Source organism: Zingiber officinale, chromosome 2B (assembly GCF_018446385.1).
Source record: "Zingiber officinale cultivar Zhangliang chromosome 2B, Zo_v1.1, whole genome shotgun sequence".
In the NCBI taxonomy this organism is placed as follows: domain Eukaryota; kingdom Viridiplantae; phylum Streptophyta; class Magnoliopsida; order Zingiberales; family Zingiberaceae; genus Zingiber; species Zingiber officinale.
In genome coordinates, this window is record NC_055989.1 from 131483413 (window position 1) to 131501097 (window position 17685).

The 17685-nt window shown below is 35.3% G+C and overlaps 3 protein-coding genes across 5 annotated transcripts; all 3 read left to right on the forward strand.

Moving 5' to 3' along the window:
* Positions 1–203: 203 nt before the first annotated feature.
* LOC122047254 lies at positions 204–5302 on the forward strand. The gene is made up of 7 exons (XM_042608415.1): positions 204–352; positions 480–585; positions 725–1023; positions 1868–2176; positions 3006–3081; positions 3158–4606; positions 4765–5302. The coding sequence occupies exons 1-7, from the start codon at positions 275–277 to the stop codon at positions 4875–4877; spliced, it is 2430 nt and encodes an 809-aa protein (XP_042464349.1). The 5' UTR covers positions 204–274; the 3' UTR covers positions 4878–5302.
* Positions 5303–5311: 9 nt separating this feature from the next.
* LOC122047255 (putative nitric oxide synthase) lies at positions 5312–12733 on the forward strand. 2 transcript variants are annotated; one of them, XM_042608416.1, is made up of 13 exons: positions 5312–5789; positions 6406–6591; positions 7080–7166; positions 7251–7330; positions 7464–7545; positions 7915–7935; positions 8977–9022; positions 9689–9807; positions 10386–10499; positions 10583–10678; positions 10751–10840; positions 11276–11385; positions 12259–12733. In XM_042608416.1, exons 1-13 carry the CDS (start codon positions 5385–5387, stop codon positions 12503–12505), a joined length of 1683 nt encoding a protein of 560 aa, XP_042464350.1. In that variant the 5' UTR covers positions 5312–5384; the 3' UTR covers positions 12506–12733. The 2 variants fall into 2 exon arrangements, with proteins under 2 accessions (XP_042464350.1, XP_042464351.1); XM_042608417.1 differs by having other exon boundaries at positions 5650–5789; positions 7106–7166.
* Positions 12734–14589: 1856 nt separating this feature from the next.
* On the forward strand, positions 14590–16951 carry LOC122049550 (RNA-binding protein 48-like). 2 transcript variants are annotated; one of them, XM_042610917.1, is made up of 8 exons: positions 14590–14804; positions 14945–15028; positions 15498–15578; positions 15674–15813; positions 15911–16043; positions 16238–16307; positions 16501–16563; positions 16635–16951. In XM_042610917.1, exons 1-8 carry the CDS (start codon positions 14743–14745, stop codon positions 16713–16715), a joined length of 714 nt encoding a protein of 237 aa, XP_042466851.1. In that variant the 5' UTR covers positions 14590–14742; the 3' UTR covers positions 16716–16951. The 2 variants fall into 2 exon arrangements, with proteins under 2 accessions (XP_042466851.1, XP_042466852.1); XM_042610918.1 differs by having other exon boundaries at positions 15917–16043.
* The last annotated feature ends 734 nt before the right edge of the window (positions 16952–17685 follow it).

Genomic DNA, 17685 nt, shown 5'->3' on the forward strand with positions numbered 1-17685 from the left:
TCTTTACTCATTTACACCATGAACATAGAGAGGTTTTGCTTTCAGAGATTCTGATATAAACTAAGTATAGATTTTACTTAGTACCATTGACTGTCGTGATGCATGTCTTTTGTTAGTCACACTATATTCTGACTGACATTTCCATTTATTGTGAATTACAGATGATTATAAATGTGTTGGAACACAATCTAGACATTATGCTCAACATGCTGAACATGATGGACTACTCGCAACTGGTACCTATCAGAGACCTTCAGGTTCTGAAGAACCTGTAATGGAAAAATCTAGAGTAGCCAACCAATTTCAACTCAATAAGACTCCTGAATCCTATCAGCCCCAACAACCTTATAAGGTCACAAAACAGTTGAATGCGAGCGCACCTATATTTCTTTACTGCCACAAAGATCTTGTCATGTTATTTCTGTCAATATTATAATATGTTTTGAGTGTGTTTTGTTAAATTCTGGATTTTTCTTCAGGCATTACATTTTCAACGAAAGGACAGTAAAGATTTATGTAATGACGAAACTTTTGGAACAAATGGATATTCAAATGGGGTCAGAACAGAAGAGTGGAGGAGAAGAGGTGTGCTGCTATACTTGTGAATAAGCGGTCCATCTTGACATTACTAGCATTATTTAGGATTCAGTGCAGTACTCTTACTTTTTATTTCTTTTTTTCTCCTTTTCTTGGTTCTGTATTCTGCATTTTTATGCCAAACCAGAATCCTTTGAGCTTATAAGAAAGCAACAACAGAAAGCACTGCAAGAGAAGCAAAAACAGATTCCTGATAACCACAAACAAAATCTTGATGCTGGTATTGTTTCATTACTTGATAGTTCTGCTGATAAGAAGAACATAATTGGCAAAGCTGATGAAGAAGAAGTGCCTTCAAAGTCTCAGATTGAATCTTCTAGAGTTTCTACACACACTTCTCTACCACGACCACTTGTACCACCTGGCTTTGCCACTATGCCACTGGACAAAATCCTCCCTGCTCAATCTCTTTCCTGTGCATTGGAGGTAATACAAACATGTTTTCGTCACTTTGGCATGATCTGTCTGTCTGCTCCTGAGTTTATGTCCATCTTGCGAGGTCTAGAGAGAAAGAAGATAAGGGTCTTCTAAAATGTATAATGGTTTATGTGAGGTATTTTTGTTGTAATGCTAAAAAAATGAGTAGTCAAAATAGTGATCAGTGGAAAAGATATATGAGGGTTTATTTCATTTTAGTTCTTATATCCATCTTGTGAGCTCTACAGAGAAAGAAGCTAAGGGTCTCCTAAAATGCATAATGGCTTATGCGAGATAGCAATTTTATGGGTAATGATAAAGAAAATTAGTAGTCAGAATAGTGATTGGTGAAAAAAAATATGAGGGCTTATTTTATTTTAGTTCTATTGTTTCAACATGTTCTCAACTTGACCTCCGAAATTTTTTATTCCAGTTTCCTCTGTATTTTTTTTTTAAATATTTCAATGCATCTGACACCATGTAAATCAACAGACTATTTTAGTCAACATAGCTCAAGTGTGCTGTTTGTGATTTCACCTCAAGGAAATAACTCACCTTAAATTTAATGAAACTCATAATGCGTCAGCACTTTTCTTATTAATTAATCATCTTGATCCTTTTATAAAGTTCTTGCAATAATTATTTCATCTTGAAACAATAAATTACTAAACTTTTTAAGATGTTTCCCAACACAAACTCACGCTTGAGCTAAATTATGTGGAACAAAATTATGTTTTATTCAAAAGATGAACAACTAAGTGTACATTCGCTCAATCAGATCAAAGCTAAAATTTCATTTGCTTTCATTGATTGCCATGCTTATATTTTCCAAATGCTTTATGTACTATTTCAGGCCCCTATTACTGATACTGTTAGCAGTGGGCATCTAGATAGCATACATGATGATCAGGAAAAGTTTCATTCATTAGACATCATCTTTGATGATAGTGTGAAAAAAATTGTTGAAGACTTCTCTTCCAAAACCTCTGCCCTTGAGAATGTCAATAAGGTTCAGGGAGGAGTCATGAAGAATAATGTTTCCGACATGGAAAAAATTGAGTTTGAGGGTGCAAATTCATTTGTTGACAATTCTGTTTCCATATTGGAAAGGTTGCTTGGTGGTTCTCTACACACTTCTAGCAGCTCTGCCACTTCTGCTGCAGTAAGTATCTTCATGTAAACTAGTTCAATTTCTATTCTCTGAACTCTCCTCTTCCCTGTTATAATTTTAACTTTTAAGCATATCCTATCATGTTTGATTGACTATCACATCTGAAAATCCTAGCTATGGGAAAAATGTTCTCTCTATTTACATTTTCAATACTATTCCTAATGTGCGGTGGAGGGCCTGAACTAGATCAAGTTGAACTCCTGGATTCATTAAATTGATGACATGGTTTGTAGTTTTCGACATCGGGAAATTTTGCAACTCAGAGCTTCCTATTTGGTACCTTGTTAAGTTTGATTCATGAACCACATCCCAAAATTTAAGCTAGGGAAGAAACAATCAATCAGTATTCATTTAATTCACATAGTGAATTTCAACAAGATATGTGCTTACTAAATGCTGTTCTCTTTGCTTGTATGCTTTGCTAATTCGATTGTCCAATTATTCAATGTGGTGAATAAGCTAATATTCTTAAAGGTTTGTCTCTTATGTCTTTTCTTTTTCTTAAATCTTTTTGTGGATAAAGCTTAATGAAATTAACATTGTCAACATGTCAACATGACATAATTAAAGTTGGGGGTTGGTATGCATGATTAAAAAACGAGCTCTGATGGAATAACCAGAGTCATGTATAATTTGGAGTAGTAGATTATGGAGCTGCCAAAAATCTATGCACCTTTTCTTTTCTTTTTTATCTATATTTTATTTTGTCTGAACTTTACGAATTATGGTCACTCATTCTTGTGTAAAAGTCTATGTACCTTTTCCAATAGTTTAAAATACTAAGGAGCTTTAGTGACCAAATTGCTTTTCCATTTTCCAGGGTTTTAACATGGATGAAGAACCATGGACGCCTTCACTTTCTGAATCTTCCAAGTTTTCGAGTTGGTCTGTTGAAGGTAAACCTGGAAAAGAACATGCAGAAGTTTTTTGGTTTACTTAAGTGTTACTATGACTTTGTTTATTTGTACACAGAAAACAAGCTTTCTGAAGATTTATCATCGAAGAATTTACTTTCTTTAATCACTAATAAGGGTAAAGTTGGCTCTTCAACTTCAATAGTTTCTCATGACAAATTATTTAATCATTTGGAACCAGACAGTATCACTTGTAACAATGCTAGACATAAATTTGATGCATCTCCTACAACTGCTTTGATGGTTGAGGTCGCTGAACAATTTCATCAAATTGATAAGCCAGATCAAAATCATGTTGTACTTACATGTGAGGAGCTTGAGCAGTCCATCTTAGCTGATTTAGAAGGCAGGTCAAATCTGCAGCATGTTGTGCACAGACCTGGGATAGTCACAGACGAAAACATGAAACATCTAAAATCTGATATTGATGATGAAGCATCACAACATCTTCTTTCTCTATTACGAAAGGAGGCCAAGAAGGAGAAGGAGAAGGAGATGCCATTTGGAACTGGGGTAGATGTTGAATTCTTGGATAAATTGTCTTTAACTGATAAAAGTTCTCCTTATCTAGCAATTCCTGATAAAAACACTACTGAGATAATATTCAGCTCTGAGAAGTCCATGATCCTTGAAGCGTTATTTGGAGCCAATTTTATGAACGAGCTCCAATTTGCTCAAGCTCCAGTTTCTACAAGAAGAGCAGTGATAGATGATGAAACCAACATTGATGCCTTGCTATCATCGGTTGGATTGCCATTTCCAAAATCAGATGCTAGTTTCTGTTCTAGGTCTGGCAATTGTCAGCTGAAGAAGTTTGTTCGTCAAATTGACATTGCACCTCTTAGCAAGGCTGGTCTTGAAGAAAAAAATTTGGAATTCCACTTGCCAGATGAGGATAGTTTGATTATTGAGAGTGACATTTTGGAACCGGTGATCTCAGATCATTTGCCCTTTGTCGAAACAAGTAAAAATAAGGAGCTAGTTTCCAAAATAAATGTGGAACATCTCAAAGATAAATTGCTAACTGGTATTCCAAAGGGAGACATACGAATATCTGTGTTGGATGCTACTTTACAGAGACCACATAACCTGGACCGTGCTTGTGCTCTTAAGCATCATTGCCAGGGAATGAAAGCATCTCATACCATTAATTACACTAGAACTCTACATCCATTGTTGCAACATCTCACAAACAGGAATCAGCAAATAAAGCATATTGGCTCTCAACAAAATTTAAATGTCCCTCAAAATTTTCGTGAGAATGTTGTTCCTCATAATGTTTCCAATCATGCCATTGGTCCCACTTCCTATGACATGATGTCACAGCAGATGTCAATTCCCAGAAACTTTCAGTACCAACTGCCTCTCCCAGGTTTTGCAAGAGGTATACAATTACCGTGTCAGATTATTTTTTTGCAACGGTATCTACCAAAGACAAACAATGTGGACAACATTCCATTACAGCAACAGCAGCCAACCGGTAGTAGTTCTGGAATTGGAATTCCAGGTAAATTCTGCTGCCATCCGTGTGTTCATCTGCAATAGTTTATACCTTTTCTTTCTGATTTTGATTCACCACTGGCTGAATATGCCTGCATCCTTCTGCTGTATAATTCATAATGATTTTCCCCCCCCTGAATTTTCATCTCTTATCACCTAAAGCAGGTGCTGTCGCTGGAGGTGGAGGGAATCATCCAGAGGCATTTCAAAGGCATCCTTGCCCTGCAGCTGCTGGTCACATTCCAAGTGTGTATGGTCCAGAATTTCGATACAGATGACGATAAAACAATGAAACCCTTGCGATTCATTAGTTGCTGCTGTTATCTTGGTTTTCCTGTGCTTCTTTTTCACCTTTTCTCTTCTGTTTTGGTGATGCCCAGAGTGTCATTTCAAATAGCTCCAGCCAAAGTCTCAATCCATTGGTCGTTCTCCCCTCTGAAAAGGAAAAATATGGGAAGATTGGTAGCAATTAAGATAAGAGAATTTTTTGATACATGTGTATACAGGTAACCCTTCATTTTACATTCGATTTCTGGCATTCAACGTAAAAAATTCCATCTGGTTTTACTCCGCAAAGAATATGAAATAAACTCGAGTCACTTCCAGGATTGAGCTGGATATCTACATTAAAAATAAATAAATAAATGAAATAAACTCGAAATTTTTACGTTAATATTTATTGGAAATTTGCGACGGTCTCTTTAAATTCGATATTTTCACGCCAAGTTCTCCGTTTGTAAAGCGAACAAGATAAAGTAGGCTCACAACGCTCCCTCCTGGTGAGCATGGCAACAACCCCGCTTCACTTCTCTTCCTTCCTGCCTCTCCTCTCCCATCCCCACAAGCTCTCCTTCCGCTCCCTCTCCAAAACCCTAGATCCAGCGCTCACTCCCTGCCGGCCCACCCCGATCTGCTGCAGGGCTTCTCCTCAGACGCCGGAAGACTCCGTCGAGACCAAAGGGACCGGCGCCGCTGCCCCTACTCGCGGCGACGTCTACCTTGAGCGCCAGCAAGCTACGTCTGCGACCGCTTTCGTTTTGGAGAAGGACAATCAGGACAAGTCGAGGAGGAAGAGGAAGGTCGGTGCCAAGTTTCCTAACAAAGCCGCTTGCTGCTACGGCTGCGGAGCTCCGCTCCAGACCGCGGAGATCGATGCCCCCGGTTATGTCATCGCTGAGACCTATGAGTTGGTACGTTTTGTGCGCTGCTGGATTTTCGATTTTAAATTCCCAAAAAGAAACTGAAATTTCTATTTCAATGAACACGTGAATTCCAATCAGGTTCGCATTGGTATTAATTTGTCACCTCCCTTTTCGTCTTACAAAAACTGGATTGGTTGATCAAGAATATTACTAAAGTAGATTTACTTCCAAAAAGTTTAGCTTGCTTGGGTCTAGCGTGATATAGTTATATAGTTCCTCATGTATCTTTGTTAATAAATCATGATATCATTTTAATTTCTGATCGATCTGCTTATCTAAAGAATTTAGTGTTCATCAATTAGGCTTTATTCAGTTTAATAAATGAAAAAAGATCAGATGGATCTGTTTATCTAAACAATTTAATGTGTTCAGCAATTAGGTTCTTATTAAGTTTAATAAATGATTTAGTGGCGCTGTTGTTTTCATTCCAATGCTCTTATTTTCTGTCACAAAGAAATTCTAGTAATGGTAACGTCCAATGCAAAAATTCAGATGATTGCATAAGTCATGAGATTTTTATTTTTGACATATGTAATCATGCTTAATCAGGATGAAGAATCATTATGTTGAAAGTTTAACTTCGTTTCATTTTTACTATATGCAGAAGAAGAGGCACCACCAACTTAGAACAGTTCTCTGTGGCAGATGTAAGCTTTTGTCTCATGGACACATGGTAACTGCTGTGGGTGGGCATGGTGGTTATCCCGGCGGCAAACAATTCATTTCTGCTGAAGAGTTACGGGATAAGCTCTCTCATCTACGACACGAGAAAGTACTTATTGTTAAATTAGTAAGTCATCATTATCCACTGACTTTTAGCTATCTGCTTTGGTAACCATTATATGTCAAATGTTGAGAAAGCATTCTATAGAAACTCCAGAGCTGCTAAATGGTAATTTTATGCTCATATCATGATGTCAAAATTTTATTCTTCAGTAAACTCATAGGATTTTCCTGGATTTACATATTTAGCTATGCTAAATCTTGTCTTTTTTCTATATAGATGGTCTTGATGACATTTTGTTCATAGGCTGGCTTCATGGTATACTATTATGTTCAATATGTTGCAAACACCATGAGTAGATGATATCTTTGTGGACATTAAAAAAAAAAAAGAAGAAAAAGAAAGCAAAAATACTTCTGACATTCTACCTAAATGAATGCTTTCTGGATGACTTTCAGTTCCCCTGTTCTGTTTAAATAGTTATTTAATCAAAATTCTCAATAACTATATGGTGTCACTGAAAGTCATTTTTATTTATACTTCAATTTCTGTAGGTTGATATTGTTGACTTCAATGGCAGCTTTTTGTCTCGAATACGTGATCTTGCTGGTGCTAACCCTATTATATTGGTCATAACTAAGGTAGTATTTTGGAAGAGTTTAAGTTTTACTGCTTTCTACTTTCTTATAATGACTTGAGACAAGTTTTCTTTCTTTAATATGAAGGTTGACCTCCTGCCCAGAGGCACTGATCTAAATTGTATTGGTGATTGGGTTGTTGAAGCTACTACTAAGAAGAAGCTCAAGTAAGAGAGCCTTTTCACCTTTACAGCGACTTACTCCCTTGCTACTAGTTTACCTATTTACTGTGTGATCTTTCTTCTTTTATATTTTTAATTAGAAGCACTCCAGTCTTGAGATGTATCCCCTCAATTGCAGTGTTGTTAGTGTTCATCTAACTAGTTCAAAGTCTTTGGTGGGGATCACTGGGGTTATATCAGAGATTCAAAAGGAGAAAAAGGTTATTTTCCTTCCACTTGTTACTTAAGTGGCTCTTCCCTTACATCATCTAAGCTTCATGCTAGGTTTGACTGTGCCTTCTTTTAGTTTTTGATACAACTTCTTGCTTAGCTAAACAAGAGGCGTTCAGGTTAATCCTGTATATAGTTGGGTCTGATGATGTGGGGATCTCATGATTTATTGAGGTCAAATTGGTGTGGCTTAATCATTATAACTACCCAAACATGTCAAATCTTCTTGTCCATGTAGCTGTATATAATCAAAGAAATACATATAATCTTCTTTTGTCAATATATCAGTATATGCATTGCGTTTCCTTTTTTGGAATCACAACTAATAAAGGTAATTTTTTGTTTCCCCATTTTTGCAGGGCCGAGATGTCTATATTCTGGTTAGTATATACACTGACTTGAGTGTGAAGTTCTTTATCCATGTTCCAAAATTTCTGTGCTAAGCAATACTTTGTTGTCTTCTTTGAATATTAAGTCATTTGATGTCAGTTCAGCATAACTGTATGTCAATATGTAAATTTTCGTTTCCCCTTGTCTCTAGTTCCGTGATTTTGTACATTTGATTTTTTTTCCTTGTTAGAATAATTTTCTAGTGTCCACTTTTCTAATTACCTTTCTAGTTTATTTTCTATTACCTTATCTATATGTTTGCTGAAAATGATAAGAGAGGAAAACAAAAAGGAAATAGTTGATTTCCAATGTCAATAGTCATTTAAAAAGTCATTTTAGATTAGGGGTGTCAATGGGATGGGACACGGCCCAATCCAGTTGGACCAGACCCAACATGGGGATCAAGCCCAACATGTCTGCAGGCCAAATCTGGCTAGCCAAAATAAACTCTATTTTAGTAAATAATATTTAATAAAAATATTAATTTTAATTATATTCTAATTTTCTTGAATTTTTTATTTTTAAAATATTTTTTAACTAGACATATTAAAAAAAAGGAAATGGCTTGTAGACCCAAGCCATGTTGAGCTTGGCCTGACTTACATTGTGCCCTGATTCATGCTGGGTTGGACCACAGACTAATTCAGGTTGTGCCATCACAGCCTATTTGACTTCTCACAGTCCAGAATAGGCCTGGGCTGTGTTTGGCCTGGCCCAGCTAATTAAAACCTCTAGGTTCTTAATTCTGAGGCTATAGATTCAACTTATTAAGAAATGACACTATTGCACAGCAGAACAACATCATCTCATGAATTTACTCATTGGATGAAGCCACAAAGGGCTGTTCATCTGATATGCCATTTGTGCCTTTAAATATAAATTGATTTAGGAGTTGGGATAAACTAATGACTCAGTGTAAAGGTATTAGTTAAACTTTGTCAAATCAATGATAATATTCTGTTTGCACTTTGTCATTGTCTGAAACTTTTATTGTTCTTACTTTATCTTATTACTTGCATTAACTCCTTCAGGGTGCTGCAAATGTAGGGAAGTCTGCATTTATCAATGCTTTGCTCAGTAAGTTTCATGACATGTCACCTTTTCCACATGAAAGTCAATCTTTTATTTCTTCTTATTATTGCACCTTGACTAGTATGAACTGTTGATTATCTGCATTTTGGGGAAGTCAACTTGTTCATGCTAATTTTTTTCTTTGACATTCTGTTGTGGGCTGAGTTGACAGTTATATGTCAAAAGCTCAGGTTCTCTCAATGGTACAGTGCAACTTTCATTAGTTCCTTTTCATTATAAATTTTGCTTCATGATTAGTATGCTTTATTTCTTTAGAATTTTCCTTCAGGAAGAAAAAGGTTGATTGGATGTAGTTTTGCTTTTGTAACGGACACACAAATTAATAATGGTTTTGCATGAAAATGTATACAACATGCTTCTTGTGTATGTAATAGGGCGTGGCTGCATTAAGCAGCTTGCCTTTATATTATAATTTTTCCTTGTTTTGAAATTCTCTTCCAAAACACTTTATCCTGAATAGTACAACTTGTATTTTCTGATGCTCTGTCATAAAAAACTAAAATGTTTATCTCTGTTAATAGAGGAGGCTTATAGAGTACCTTGTCCTTTGTTGTGAGATTTATACTTTAACTTTTGGGTTTGGATCTCCTAATAATGTGTAAATCAATTTAGGTGATCAGTACATCTAAATTCACTCTCTTGTTCAAGCAGAGCTAATGGCAAAAAGGGATCCAATTGCTGCAGCTGCTCGGAAGTACAAACCAATGCAGTCAGCTGTTCCTGGGACAACACTGGGGCCTATTCAAATTGAAGCCTTTCAAGGAGGAGGGGTGCGTTGTCAGATTAGTTTCGGTTACTAGAGCTATTAGGTTTCTGCATATTACGAAAATCAATTACTTAATACCTACAACTTACATATTGCTCTCATTATATGCCTGCTCTATTCATGCTGTGTTCTAATTGCTGCTCTCTGCATTTTTGTGCAGAGAACTGATATAATTATGTGATTGGAATGTAGCCAATCAAAATCCTGATAACTAATGGTATTATAACAAACTGTTGATACAGTTCTTGATAAGACAAGTTAGCTTCGTATGGGCATTACCATATCATTAAACATGGTGGAACAATAATTTTATGAATTACTAGTTCTGTTTTTTTATTCAAGAAAAAGCTTGCTATGTGATTCATTTTAGTGGCAGTTTCCTTCTATTATTGGTATTGTGGTTTTTTTTAGTTGGGGTAATTGTTACTCGCAAAAGTTTATACTTGTCACTTCCATATTATCTTTCTTTTTAATTCTGAGATGTACCAGAAAACATGCTATCAAATTCTGCTAAAACTTTGTCATCAATCATGTTATAGCAGATCTATCATGGTACTAATTAATAGATGTTCATCTCTACAGAATCTGTTTGATACACCTGGTGTGCACCTTCATCATCGACAAGCAGCAGTAGTCCATTCTGATGATCTACCTTCTCTTGCACCTCAAAGTCGTCTAAAAGGACAATCATTTCCTGTATGTTAATCTTCCATTTGTCCTGTTTCTGAATTTTTTTTCAGAAGAGTCAATTCATGTTATTTCTTTGGATGTGCATTCAGATTACCTCAAATGGAACAGCCACTGGTCAGGAAACTGTTGGTTTAAATGGGTATTCGTTATTTTGGGGAGGCCTTGTTCGAATTGATGTTATCAAGGTTGTCTGTCAGATGTGTTCGTAATATTTATAGATTTCCTATTGCGAAGGCTAATTGTGTGTGAAAATTCAGGTTCTTCCAAAGACACGGCTGACCTTTTATGGACCCAAGAAACTAAAGGTTCATATGGTTTCAACTGTTGTAGCAGATGAGTTTTACCACGTATGTGATTACTAACCCATCAAGTTTTCAGCGTAAAATTTTCATCTCTTGTATTCAGGTTACTGTCCTTTATCTCTATCTGCACATATGGAACATTATCAATGGTGTCTTCTGATCAAATACACTAATAGGATAAGTGACCTAATGATACACAGTAATAAACCAAAAATTTGCAGATGACTCCATGTTCATGTTTAATTTCTCCCTCTTCGCCTTTGTCTTAGTGCAATTTACCCCTAAGCTTCACGGTCTTCGAATTGCCATGCTACTCATAAATTGGACCTAGTTAGGAGTGTTGATGAACATAATATTTTTTGCATCCTATAAGAAAGTTCATCCTGAACTTGTTTCTTATTTTCTGAGATTTCTTCCAGGACAAAATTTGCATTCACCTGCAGGTAATGATCGTTCTCAATCGTGCCATTTGATTTGCAGGAACAACTTGGAATCACATTGACACCTCCGACAGACAGAGAAAAAACTGAATCTTGGATAGGTCTTCAAATAGTAAAGCAACTGAATATAAAGTTTGAAGATACAAGAAGGTACATTTCCATTATATTATGTGAAAGCCATCGATCTGTAGTTTAAGATAAATATTAGTATTAATCATACATAAGGTGTGAACTAAGATGCGATTATACAATACAAAATCTGATATGGGATTCTTGGATTTCTGGAGTTTTGATTGATGTCAACATTTTAAGGCATGTTTACTTGGAGCATAATGAGAGGAAAAAAAATATAGATACAAGTTATTTTGTAGCCCTCGAACTAGATTATGTAGATCCGGGTACTTTACAAATATATTGTCGCCCAATTTATATTAAACTTGCTCGTAAGATAATACAATATAAATAGAAATCTAATAGAAATGATTTATATATATACACTATAGAACAAGAGGAAAAAAAATCAGAGAATTTTCATCCTGAACTACTTTTCATTAATGCAGTGTTTGTTGGAGTGCTTTTATACGTAGACGCAAGGAAAGACTAATGATTTTATCAGAATGCAATATGCTGGAAGCGATGTTTACAGCCTCGAATTTGGAATGCATTTTGATCAGTTTTAGGTGTTGGTTTGTTGACAGTAAGAATATTTACAGCATGAATGATCCAATTAAAGCATGAGCAATAACATTTAAATCCAAAAAATGCATTCCTTTTGCCATTAGAGATGTTTCTGCCCAAGATTATTGGAACAAATACTTTATCATTTTCATACCCTTTGAATTACTTTTCTCCATTGCTTTGTGAAAGCGTTTATTCAGAGGTACTACATTAGTTGGCTCCTGGGATGAATACAAACTCTGAATGCATTGCTTTAGATATTTTGTGCCTTGAATTGTGATTTTATGAAACCAGGCATGATAAATCTAAGTTGATGAGTGAATCCATAACCTTCTCCTTGGTCAGGCCTGCCTGTGACATCGCCATATCAGGTTTGGGATGGATAGTAGTTGAACCAATTGGCGGCTCAGATACTCCTCATGAGACAGATTCAGAGCAGGCAGGGGAACTGCATCTAGCTGTGCATGTGCCGAAGCCAGTCGAGGTCTTTCTACGACCTCCAATGCCTGTTGGTAAAGCAGGTGAAGAGTGGTACCAGTATCAAGACTTGACAGAGAAGGAAGAAGAGTTGAGACCTAAATGGTTTTATTGAACTTTTGCTCTCTTTTCTTGGGCTAAAATTTGTTAGTGTCAACTCTTGTTGCTTCCCCATGATGTTTGTAAATTAAAAGATGAATAGCAGCTTTTTGTCGGGTTGGTCATCATCGCTAAAGCGGCATTAGTTGTGACTATTTGAGATCAGCTACATGAAAATAAATCCAACATCTGATATATTATGGTGAACTTATATGTTATTGTAAAATGAAACATTTATGTTCAATTAAACTGTAATTCAATTCAAAAATTAGTATTTTGGTTAGTTTGCTTTAAAGTTTCTTTCATTTTGTTTAAATTTGCCCATTAGACATCAACCAAATGCAAGTAAAATAAGAATGTCTCATTGATAGACAAATTATCTATGCTTAGTTTTTCTAATAAGATCATTGATAACAAATCTTATAGAATAGTTAATATAATAGAGATGAAAATCCTAAAAGTAAATGTTTATGTATTAAAAAAGATGAGATGAGTTGAATCTTCTTAAACAAATATCCATAACAAATATCTATGTTCTTTTAAAAGTAAATATCTATGTTCTTTTAAAACTAAATTGAAGAAAAATCTTCAACATCTTTAACTTTGTATATAGTTTTTATGTTAAAAAAATTTTATTTTTATTTTATGTAAAATTTTATTTGGTTCAACTCTCTCAAGTGAATATCACTATCTAATCACCCTCATATTTTTTAGGTAAAAAGTCCAAAAATAAGTATAATTCTTCTTAAATTTAGTACTTTAAAATAGAATTGAGTATATTTTCTATCAAATTGAACATAATTTTTTTCTCGTTTAATATAATTCCTTCTAAATTCATCACTATTTAAAGAGAATTTAATATATTTTCCATCTAATTGAGCACTATTTAAAGAGAATCTAGTATGAGTTGAGCTCAATTTGATAGAAAATATATTATATTCTAGTAATGTGCTGAATTTAAAAAGAATTATACTCATTTTTTGACTTTTTATACCTAAAAAAATATAAGAAGCAATTAGGTAAATTGATATCTATTGTGTTTGATTAGAAAGTAAAAAACAAAATTTTTAAGATATAGAGATTATATACAAAGTTTAAGTTATAATTGGGGAGTGCAGGTAAATTTTCTCTTCTTTTTCTTTTAAAATCATTAAAATATAGATGAAATTTTAGACATCAATAATATTATTTATTCATTAATTCATCTAATCGAATAATAATAATAAAACAAATAAATCACATTAGTTTCTCATTCAATATTTTTTTTAATGATTATAAAAAAATATTAAGGATATGTTTAGTTAACGTTATTATGTATAATCTTAATTAATTATCTAATAATCATATAATTAAAATTATCAAGAATAAAATATAATTTAATATTATTTGATTTAACTTTTGAAAAATTCATTTTGGAAAAAAAATTTAAGGAAATTTTTTTTAACTCCAAAATTACATAAAATATCATACATTCAATATTATCATATTCCAGACCATATTCAGCATTTATAAATCTAGCGGGCATATTTCATTATATGAGAATCATTCATTGTCCCCTAGAGACGGTCTAGTGACTAACACATGAAGTGTTACCACCATGAAGTCTGAGGTTCGAATCTCGATAAAGTCGAGGTAAATGCCTCCCTTATGTGTTAGTTATTATTCCAAAAATTAATAGTCATCCGTGATTTATTTCCTCCGTATTGACCCTGAGACGAATTAATAAAGACACTTGAACGAACGTATTCATTTTTTACCACTATAAAAATCATTCATTACTTTGAATCAAATAATATAATCTTAAATAGATAATTAATATTATCAATAATAACTTTCGACCAAATGCCTCCTAATAGTAATAATAGTGATGAAGAAAGCGATATGAATCTAAAAATTATGTGGGGCCAAATTGAGATTTAGGTAAAGTTGGGGGGTATAACTAAAATTTTCGTTTGTTACGACTTACGCGACCCGAATTGAACCATTGAATCGGCCGTGATTTCCGAAACTGCCCACGATTCAGCCGACACAACTAGGCCGGAAAATCAAACCATACCTGTTCATTCTATTTATTTATATCATTCCTGTTCATCAGTTTTTTTTTTTTATCAAAGTCGGAAAATCCCCAATCCCTTCCTTTTCTCCCGAGTCCTCTCGCCTGCCGCACTCCGATCTCCGTTGAAGTCGCCGTCGGAGCTCGATCCTTCCTGAAGTTCCCAGTTACTCTCTAGAATACGGGACAAAGCGCTGGCGATGCCACGCTACCGGGACGATCTCCCCGCTGTCCGTGCGTATACCGTCTGCGACGAATCCAGGTGCGGAAATATGTTTCCTTACTCCTCCAATCCAAAACCAAGGAGTTCTTTCAAACCCTACCTTCTTCTCTCTTTGTGTTAGTTTTAATATCGCGTCGTCTAAAAATTCGACTTTGTTTGTTCCTCTTTGAATGCCGCAGATATTTGATTGTGAGGAACGTGCCGGCATTAGGATGTGGCGACGAGCTGTCCAAGTTGTTTGGCACGTTTGGGGAGATAGATGAGTAAGTCAGTTTCCTGATCTTGTCCTATTTTTGAATGGTTATATGCCTCAGTCTTGATTCTGTGTACATGGTCATGATCCTGATTCACCTTTCGAATCATTATTCATTTCATGTTGATTCTATAGAGATGATGACTGGGAGCTAACTGTAGGAGTAACATCTAGCATAAAAGAATGTTTTTAACATTTTTATAAAATTTGAGCTACTTTGTTTATCCTGAGGGATTTTTTTTTTTTAACTTTATTTATTTTTCATGCTATAGTATAGAATGTTAATTAATCTCTACTGTTAAGGGTCTATTCTTTGATTTCTTAAGCTAAATTATAGTAAATATAGTGCTTTTGAGATTCTAAGAGGGATTAAAGATGTTATGTTGTTAGAAATAAGATGAAATTTGTAATATCTATTGTAGGTACTGATGTGCTGCTCAGTTCTTTTGCATTTTAGCTGAATTATTCTTGTCTTTCAGGTGCAAACCCATGGATGCAGAAGATTGTGAACCTTTCACTGATGTTTATTGGATAAAATTCTCACAGGTTAGCAATGCGAGGTAATGAACAAAATTAACTTTAATGTCTGACTTTCCTACCTTTGGTCGTGGTTTAGTTGTCATATGACTTCTCTAATTAGATCTCATGGCTTCAGGTTCGCAAAGCGGAAACTGGATGACTCCATTTTTCTAGGTAACCCTTTGCAGGTGTCATATGCACCTCAGTACGAGTCTCTTTTGGAAGTTATGGAGAAACTGGAGGGCAGGAGGAAGGAAGTCCTTGGCCGAATAGGATGTGAGTTTCTGTTTCAAGAATCTTCCCGCGATTAAGAGACAATACATTGTTTCATTGGACTCGTATCACAAGGAAATTTCCTTCTATGCTTTGTTAGCTGCAGCTGGAAGAAATGGTGGATCAAAGTCTCAAGTACTAAACAACCCTAGCAGTATTGGAACTTCCAACCATCATTGGCTTGATCCGGCTTCATCAGCATCAAATAAGTCAGAGTTTCAAGCGAGGCAGAGGTATGTTTATAAGTTTGCAGTAGAAAATTAGTGTTTCAAAGGCAATTGTAAAACTGGGATGGGCCCCGAACGCTCTGTTTTGTTTCTGGATTTGTGGAACTACCAGTAATAAATTGTCAAGGATAGATTTTTGTTTCCCGTATTTTACTTATTGTAGATGACTTCTATGATGTTCTATGTTCTCTTCTCTACAGTGAGTATGCTAAAGAAGGGTGGAATTGTCATCTTGGAGAGGCTCCTCCCAGCCATGTCTCCTCTAACAAGGTATGAGAAGAAGTCATCTATTGATACTAATGTAGATTTGTTACACTTTCCAATCTTCATACTATGTTGTCAATCGTCGTCATCATCAACTAAACCGTGTTCATTCCAATTATTTGGCTTGTTCTTCTGTCCAGCAATAGTCAATTATGCACATATCAAAATCTCACATGCATGTATCTTTGATTCATTGCAGGAATATTTTGCCGCGCCATCTATGAACCGGACAGTCAGACTAGTCAGAGAGAAGCTCGATAAGGTTTAATATTCTACGATGTTTAATCTCTCTTTGCTGATATAAAGCTCGTTCTAATTCGAATGTGGATACAGATACGATCGAACACCGAGATTGCTGAAACAGCATCCTCCTCACCGAAAAGAATAAAAGTAGACAACCGAAGAAGAATATGATGTTCCCAATGCCAAGTATCGAGATGGTTAACTCGTAGTAGCAACAATAGAAGAATAGGATCCTGATGTGTATAGAGAATTTAAAATGCAACCATAAGTATCATGTTTGTATGTATCAAATATGATATAAACGAAAATTAAATCATTGAGATGATCCTACTTTTATAGTGTTTTCCATGTTTGGACAATATTGTGCTAATTTCTTAGGAAAGTAAAAGAAGAACTAATGCTGAAAAGAAATTTGTAGAAACTGTACATTCTTTGAAAAAAAAACAATTAATGTATTTAATTTTTAAGGTCATCTTGTAGTTTTTTTTTCTAAAGGGTGGAAGGGGTTTCTTGGGGGTGGTACGATGGTTAAAACATGAGGTATTATTATATTAGGTCCTGAGGTCAAAATTTAGCATGTTCGAGCGTGACTTTCACCATGCCTTAGCATTGCACTAATGATTAGTATTTATCTGTAATTTATTTCTTTCGTGTTGGCTTAGAGATGTGTTGACATGGGCGTTGGGGGTGAGTGAATTATCTTTTGTCACATCTAAAGGGTGAAAGAGGGCTTTCAAGGTGTATCGCAGATGATGGATACATGACATCTATGGCGTAATGGTAAAGAGTCGATTCTTAAGAACTAATAACTTGGGGTTTATTCCACCATGCGTCTAATGTCGATGTATATGCATTTACCTCCCTCTAGTATCTGCCTCACAGATATAGAGGGTCGTTGAGGTAACGGATTTATCTTTTTGTTAACTAAAGGGTGAAAGAAGAAGTCATTAAGGTAGCGGATGACATCTCTGGCGTAGCACAGTTGGTGGGTGCATGACATTTACGGCGTAATGGTCAGAGATCGATTCTCAGGAACTGACGATTTGAGGTTTACCCCTCCATGTGTCTAACGAGTGTGTACTTGCATTTACCTCTCTTCATATCCATGGGGCTGACATTAGGAAGCCATTAAGATAGCGGA

Excerpts from the sequence above, each read along its gene's own strand:
- LOC122047254 (XM_042608415.1), top strand. The coding sequence starts at position 275 with ATGGAAAAATCTAGAGTAGCCAACCAATTTCAACTCAATAAGACTCCT. Across the intron at positions 1,024-1,867 it reads CTCTTTCCTGTGCATTGGAG|GCCCCTATTACTGATACTGT; the intron begins GTAATACAAACA and ends GTACTATTTCAG. Across the intron at positions 2,177-3,005 it reads GCTCTGCCACTTCTGCTGCA|GGTTTTAACATGGATGAAGA; the intron begins GTAAGTATCTTC and ends TCCATTTTCCAG.
- LOC122047255 (XM_042608416.1), top strand. The coding sequence starts at position 5,385 with ATGGCAACAACCCCGCTTCACTTCTCTTCCTTCCTGCCTCTCCTCTCC. Across the intron at positions 6,592-7,079 it reads AAGTACTTATTGTTAAATTA|GTTGATATTGTTGACTTCAA; the intron begins GTAAGTCATCAT and ends CAATTTCTGTAG. Across the intron at positions 7,167-7,250 it reads TTATATTGGTCATAACTAAG|GTTGACCTCCTGCCCAGAGG; the intron begins GTAGTATTTTGG and ends TTTAATATGAAG.
- LOC122049550 (XM_042610917.1), top strand. The coding sequence starts at position 14,743 with ATGCCACGCTACCGGGACGATCTCCCCGCTGTCCGTGCGTATACCGTC. Across the intron at positions 14,805-14,944 it reads ACCGTCTGCGACGAATCCAG|ATATTTGATTGTGAGGAACG; the intron begins GTGCGGAAATAT and ends TGAATGCCGCAG. Across the intron at positions 16,044-16,237 it reads GAGTTTCAAGCGAGGCAGAG|TGAGTATGCTAAAGAAGGGT; the intron begins GTATGTTTATAA and ends TCTTCTCTACAG.